This window comes from Cicer arietinum, chromosome 4, assembly GCF_000331145.2.
Source record: "Cicer arietinum cultivar CDC Frontier isolate Library 1 chromosome 4, Cicar.CDCFrontier_v2.0, whole genome shotgun sequence".
Classification (NCBI taxonomy): Eukaryota; Viridiplantae; Streptophyta; class Magnoliopsida; order Fabales; family Fabaceae; genus Cicer; species Cicer arietinum.
In genome coordinates, this window is record NC_021163.2 from 55,608,967 (window position 1) to 55,616,917 (window position 7,951).

General features: G+C 30.8%; 1 protein-coding gene across 4 annotated transcripts in view; it reads left to right on the top strand.

Moving 5' to 3' along the window:
- The first annotated feature begins 4,307 nt into the window (after positions 1-4,307).
- LOC101494066 (uncharacterized) overlaps positions 4,308-7,951 on the top strand; it is a 7,441-nt gene continuing 3,797 nt past the window's right edge. For 2 of the 4 annotated variants that reach the window (XM_004498219.4, XM_004498221.4), the window contains exons 1-4: positions 4,308-4,653; positions 5,082-5,435; positions 5,525-5,740; positions 6,495-7,138. In XM_004498219.4, coding sequence (XP_004498276.1) covers positions 4,453-4,653; positions 5,082-5,435; positions 5,525-5,740; positions 6,495-7,138 — 1,415 coding nt within the window. In that variant the 5' untranslated portion in view covers positions 4,308-4,452. The remainder of the gene's footprint in view (positions 4,654-5,081; positions 5,436-5,524; positions 5,741-6,494; positions 7,139-7,951) is intronic. The other 2 variants (XM_004498220.4, XM_012715149.3) reach the window with 1 other exon arrangement.

The following is a 7,951-nucleotide window of genomic DNA, read 5'->3' on the forward strand; positions in this document are numbered from 1 at the left end:
ATTTACTTGTTTCTAGGGCAAGGTGAATAAGTAGATAAATGTGTGGGCACAAGTGTCATGTGGTCTGTGGCTCCAGAATCCAGTATCCAATATTGGTTAAAGGGTATATCTGAAACATTAAGTCCAAAAGAAAATGGAAAGGTACCTAAATGTGCCAAAGAGCAAGGACCTATGGATTTCTCCAAACTAGTGAGTAAAGATCTCAACTTTTCTACCTCATCTTGGTTCAGTTGCATCATACCTTCTCGACTTTCTTCACTAATACCTGTAGCTATGTGTGCTTGACCTCCCTTTCTTCCATACTCCTTGTCTCGGTTTTGAGAGCCTCACTCTCTACTAGGTGGTTTCCCGTTCAATTTCCAGCATTTTTCATGAGGGTGGTGAGGCTTGTTGCAATAGGTACACCACACTACTTCACCTTCTCCACATAAACTCCTCATCCTCCTTTCTTTTGGTCAACCATCATTGGTGAACTTTCTACAGGTGGGACTATCAGCACTAGTCCCCTTCTACTTTCTTCACTTATCATTATAGCCACTACCTCATTAATTTTTGGTACTTTCTCCTTACCAATGATTTGCATTCAAACTTGAACAAAATCAGAGTTGAGTTCCACCAGGAAATCATAGACTCTATCATGCTCAATATACTCCTTAAGTAATGTTGCATCTGTCGAATACTTGGCTTTTATAACTATGTAACATTCTTTGTCGCATTTGTTCAAAGCTTTGAGATGATTTGCATACTCAGTAACAATCTTGTTTCCTTATTTAGCAGCCACCTTTTTCACCTTCATATCGTATATTTGGGCAACATCTTTGGCTTTAGAATAAGTCTCTTCTAAATCTTCTTCGCAGTGCTGATAAACATACAAGTGTCACTGATTTATGAGGTCATTGCATCCCATAACCAAGCCATGATCATATAATCCTCTTTATCTCACCTCTTAAACTTGGGATTTGTTTCTTTGGGAGGTTCATATGTTAAGTACTCCGCAATCCCTTTACCTTTCAAAAAAGTGCGCACAATTTGAGACCACTTCAAATAGTTCTTCCAATTCAACTTGTGAACGGATGAGAGGCTTTGCAATTCGTCTTTGAATTTTTTATTTCCCGTTTCATTCTTGGTTTCATTATTAATCACTACTCATTCTCCCACCATGGATGAAAAACAAAAAATAGCAAGTTTCAAATAAATAAAAAAGTGTGCTTCAAATGATACACATATCAAAGTTCTCCGATCTAAAAAATAACCACCAAAAAACGTACAACAAATCTATGATTAACAATTTACAAAAAAATGGCGGCAAATGGCTGGTTGGAAGGCGATGGTGTGATATATAGTGTTAGTGTATAGTGGTCAACAGTCGCCAACAATGGTGAAAGAAGTTGAAAGTTGTGTTCATGTTAGTGATGGTTGGTTTCAAAACAAAGAAGGCAACATACAAACTTTGGGAATTATAAACAAACTACAATAAAGGTAGCAAAAGACTATAATGACGGTGGTTAAAGTTTACCTCAATAAAGATGGCTAGGGTTTATGGGAACACGAACTTTAAACCAAGAACTCTGATGTTGGCAATACATATATATATATATATATATATATATATATATATATATATATATATATATATATATATAAAAATTTATAAAACAAATATCACATCAAATTTATCACTTAAATCTTACATTATATATATATATATATATATATATATATACTAAATTATTAAACAATCAAATTTTATTCGTACTCATATACAATTAAATCCTTATTAGTACTCCTATGCAACTGAATTCATATATTTAAGGGATATAAATCATAAATATATTTTGACATTTAGTATTCAAATATTTCTTGATAGAACTCATGTGCCTTAGTGCCTTAGCGGTATTGGTATCTAGAGCTACTTCAATTCTCAAGTTAGTAAAAGACGAGGGAATGATAGGTTTGGCATGATGTATATATTTTGTGGTTTCGAGTTTGAATTATATATTGGAGCCTGGAAGAGTTGTTTAAGGGCATAATCTCCTCCAATAACTATAGAAATCTTATGTGAGGAGCATTTAGATTGATTTTGCGGCCTATATCAATCATTGAGGTTGGATTTAATTTTTGCCCCCAAGTTACATTTTTCCGAAGTCAATCTTCCCTAAGATCAATTGTTACATATTCGCCCCCTAGAATTATAAGTGAGAATAGTATCTTTCACTTAAATAGTTCATAAATTTTATAAATCGACAGATTCATCGCTGAAATTATAAAATATTAATTAAAATAATCTCTTATTAAACTTTTTTCGTTAGATATTTTGATGTTATACTATAAATGAATATTTGACTTATTAATGTTGATCATACGTTAATGTCATCTTCTCGAACACAAATTTATCAATAAAATTTTATCATCTTAAAGACAAATTTGTGAATAAATGTAGTTATGCATGGACGCATTATTGACAAATTAATCCATAAAATATTTAAATTTCATATTAATACTAGTTAATGTTGTAATAATATTAATATGAAATCAACGATGAGAGTAACACATTTATTAAGCTATCACATCATAGTCCTTAATAATAAAAATTATTTTGATTAATATTTTACGATTTTAAAAATATATTTGTCAATTTACAAAATTCAATAACTAATTTATGGTAACAATTTAATAACAAATTTGTTTATTTAGTCTCTGTTTGAAATAAAAATGTTTGGTAAATTTAGTTTATAACAACATAAAATGGAATAATTATTTAATTTAAAATAATAAAAAATGTAATATTTTTATCTAATTTTCTGCATATTGTTTTACTATATATATATATATATATTTTTTTTTTGTATTCAATTAATTTTCGCACTTCATTTTATTTCTTATGTTTTCTTCTTCTCCATATTTTCATCTCTCCAATTAACATATCATTCTTTATGCTGTGAATTATCTTCTTCCCAATACGTGATTGTTCATTTCATGCGATACGTCTCTTATGTTTCTTCATCTATTTATCTCTTACTATATTTATCTCATTTATGACTTTTGTGGTAGAAAAATCAAAAAATATAACAAAGTATGAAATAAAAAAACCATGCACTTCATTTATTTTCTTAGGTACAATATTTACTTTTTTTTTATACAATATAACCATAAATTTAAACGGATATCCAAAAGTTTAGCAAATCTCATGCAGGGTCGGTTCAACAGATTATGAGGCCTAAAGCGAAACTATTAGACAGAGCCTTTTAAAAAATTAATAAATAAATTATTAATATTTTATTTAATAACTATAGAAAATATCTTTAATAGAATTAATAGCATTTTCAAATCTATTTTTTCTATATTTTTTTAAAAAATAAAATAATACATTTCAACTGTTCTACAGCAACATCTAACTCATGTAAATTTTTTCATCTTTTAGTTGAAGAAGAAAATAGTGTGCATACTACCACTCCAATAATTCATGTTAGCAATATGTTACGACTTGTCTTATGATTTCTCAATTTATAATTAATATTTCTCATGTGGGCAATGTGCTCATTTTTTGTCTCGTAGTTTCTCAATTTATAATTAACATTTTTCTCATCCCTATGTTTTATTTAATTTATATAAGATTTTATCGGTCGACAGCAAAATTAAAGTAAAAAAAATATTTTTTGGCGAGGCCTAAAACAAGGGCTTTATGTGCCTCTCCCTTGTGCCGACTCTAATCTCATGTGTATAACTAGTAATCATTTACTGATTACAATATGACATCATAAGTAAATTTAACTTTATGAATTTTTTGTAAAAACAATATGAATTTGTTTGAGTTATTTTGGCAAGAAACAAAAGAAATTAAAACTCATGCATGCCATTATCAATTTTGTGTTTTATGTGACATTGATTCTTGCCATGCAGCTAATCTTTTTTGTGATTTTTTATGACAAATATTGAATGAAATGATGTATTATACAAAAGTAATAGTACCACTCAAAACAAAAACTAATAACAAAAAACAAAAAGAAAGTGGATTAATAGTAAATTAGTTGGACGATTAAGTTTTATATATAAAAAATAATAAAAATAAATTAACAAAATTATAAATAAAAAAAGTTTAAAAAATTATAGACTAAAACACTACTTAAAATAACATTGTCTCAAAATAAATTATAAGTTTACAAGAAAAATTTGTTTACTAAAAATATCTCGTTTAACCAAAAAAATTTATAAATTAATACGATAAGTTGTAAACTAATTATTAACTTTACAAAACAGTGCCTTAATCCAATAAATTTATAAGTTAGATTAATAAGTTATAAAGTAACTTATTGAAGTTTCCATACTCTTCCTCAATCGAAATGCAATACAAAAATCCTGAGAGGAAAAAGAAAAAACCTATCTTGTGTTAACGAGAGAGAGCTGATAGCCAAACAACGTTTGAGTTTGGAGTATCTAAAGAAGAAGAAGAAGATGTTGGGTAGTACAATCCCAATCCTAACACCCTCCTTCAATCTCAACCCTTCGCATTTTGTCCCTTCAATCACAACAATAGCCAGAGTCACACTCTCTTCCTCTTCAAAATCACACTCCAAACTCACTCTGCTTCCCAGGTTCAGTCTTAGCAGCAATGGTTCTCCTGATCGCGCCCTTCATCCTCCCTCTCCCGTCAGTGTCAGTTTTAATCTCAACCCTTCATCTTTTATTTATTTATCCTTCATAAGTTCATGTCAGAATAAGCCCAACTGCACTTTTTTTTTAATTTTTTTTTTTAATATTATAGCTCAGTTTCATTATTATGTTTCTAATTGAATGCTCTGCGCCTATGGTTCAATAACATTTCTTTTTAACTATACCTAACTCACTATATGCCACAGGTTAATCTATTTAGGTATTGTTTGGATAAACAACTTAATAAAGTGCTTACTGTAATACACATGTTCATGCCACATAAGCTCATATAAATCAATCCAAACAAGGTCATAGCTAATGAGAAAATGGTTTGTTTGTTTAGTCAGCGATGGTGTGATGGTGATAGATTTTAATATTAGTCTCTTTGGGGTTTGTGACAACTATTGAATGCTTGGATTTTGCTTTTTCAGGGAATTGATGAACATGAAAGTGAATCGTCTTCCGACTTTGGTGATGACAATGTGGCCTTGTTTGTTCGTATGCTAGGCCTAGATCGCGATTTTCTTGATAGAGAGCAAGCTATAATTGCTCTTTGGCAATATTCACTTGGTGGAGAGAATTACATTAACAATATAATGCAATTTCCTGGCTGTATTAATCTTGTTGTCAACCTACTTAGGTCAGAGTCTAGTTCGTCGTGTGAGGCGGCTGCAGGTCTTTTGCGATCACTATCTTCAATCGACTTATATAGGAATTCTGTAGCAGATAGTGGAGCTATAGAAGAGATAAATAGATTGCTGACACAATCTTCTTTGGCTCCTGAGGTATAGGAATCAGATTAGTATTCAACAATTTTGGCGTGCACATATTTTGTGTGTTGAAAATTGAGATTATTTGGAATTCTTTTTTGCAGGTAAAGTTGCAGAGTATGAGTACACTGTGGAATTTATCTGTGGATGACAAGATCCGCGTTAAAGTTGCAAAGAGCGATACTCTTCTGTTAGCTATTAAGTACCTTGATGATGAAGATTCAAAAGTGAAGGAAGCTGCAGCGGGTGTTTTGGCAAATTTAGCACTGAGTCGTGTTAACCATGATATCATGGTTGAAGCAGGTGTTATTCCAAAATTGGTGAGACATAGAAAGATAGTTACTCTGAAATATTTACATGTCATACTAGTTTTACTCGCTGATATATCAGCTCATGTCATTCTTGTTAAGATGAATTCTGCAAGTCACAATTATTTCTGTGTGTGCGATTAAAATATTATGCCCTTTGGATGATATAATTATTAGCATAGTAATTTTTGATATAGTGGGCTGCTTATTTCTCTTCATAGAATCATAAACTCTACAGTTTTATAAGTTGATTTGTTTCTTAGATAACTATTTAGGATAGTGCTTTGAGGCAATGTTGAAATTATATGATTAACAATGAAGGAGGAAAAGAGATAATAAAGGCATTGGATTGTATTTTTGTGTAAGGATGTGATACAAAAAACTAAGCACAAGCTTAACCCCTATTTATACAAGTACTAGAAATCAACAATGAAGATATAATGTGAAATATGGAAATCACATCTTAACTCCTAAAAGATTATCCAAGATTATTTAAAATATATACAAATATTTGATTGATATTCTAATATTTATTGAGTCTATTTGTTACAAACTAAGAATTTGTATGCTTTGAATGGAGGGAGAGTCCAGAAATTTATGATTTATTATTAATTGATTGGTATTTATGGAGGGAGAGTCTTGAATTTTTTATTTTTTATTTGGTGTTAAATTTATTGATATTTTAATTTCCATAGTTCTTACCAAAGGTCCTTTCTCTTGATACTTACAACATTAAAAAATGTGATGAGTTTTTATCTTAATTTAGGCGAAGTTCTTAATGTCAGACTCCGAAGGATCTAAAGTCATTAGAAAGGAAGCAAGGAATGCATTGCTGGAACTCGTGAAGGACGAGTATTACAGAATTCTTGTTATTGAGGAAGGTTTAATTCCTGTTCCATTAATAGGTGCTGCAACCTACAAATCATACGCTCCACGTTTATATGAGTCGCCCGCATTTCCAGATGGTACAGAAATTGAAAGGACATACACAAAACCTTCTAGATTTGGTGCTTCAGAAGTACTTGTTGGATTAAATTTTGATAATAATGCTGACATAGATGAAGCAAAAGTCAATGCAATTATTGGACAGACACAACAGCAATTCCTTGTTCGTATTGGTGCGATAGAAATGGAAGAAACGGAACCTCATTCTGAACGTTCAAATGATGAGCGTGTTACGCTTTTACATTGGATCGATGGTGTTGCTCGTTTAGTACTGATACTGGAACTTGAAGATAAGTCAGCAATAGTAAGAGCTGCAGAGTCAATTGCTAGTGCATGTATCAATGAACATATGCGTATTGCATTCAAGGAGGCTGGTGCAATTAAGCATTTAGTACGGCTTTTGGCTTGCGATGATAATGCAATCCGGCTGGCAGCAGCTCAAGCTTTGGAAAGGCTGTCTGCTAGGTAATGTTCCAAAATTTATTCATAGTTGTACAATTAATAGAGGATATTTTTGAAGTTTGTCCCTAGAAAAGCTTTCTAGAGTATCGTCTTTCATTGTAAACTGAGAAATTAAGGATGTGGCTTATTGGGTGTTATAGTGTAAAAGAAAAATTCTTATAATTGATTGACTGCATATAAGAAGTTATCAGTTGAAAGAGAGAAAAGATGGAAATTTTGAATATAATTTTATGATGATACGTTTGGTTTTAAGTTGGCAAAGTACTTTTCCATAGCTAAATGGACTTTGACATGATGTTTGATTTACTCCTTAAGTCAGTTAGTCAAACCAAGTGTGACTTAAAAAGAACGTTGACACTGAAGCAAAGTTCCTGTTACTTTTATATTCTCCTTTTACCATTTGAGAGATTTCATTTACCATTTTATCTTATATATCTTTTACTACGCTATAAAATTCATAGAGTTTTGGTAATTACACACGTTCAAAAGTACATTTGATGTCCAAACAAAATGCTTTTTGTAAGACATGTATTTGAGAAATGTTATTCAACCCAAATCACATTGGAGCAAACTCATTTTAACCAAACAAAATGAGATTTAATCAAACGTAATTCTATGAACTTTAATCAGAACATACCCAAAAAAGTACAGACATCAATTACAGTTTTATAGACCAATGCACTTCAATTCTATCAATAACTGTTCTAGAGTTAAGGGAAATATATTCTGTTCTAAAGCCACAAAATAAGGAAATGAATCCTATTCTAGAATTAACGAAATACAGTTGTATAAATAACGGAAATTGTACAAATTAGG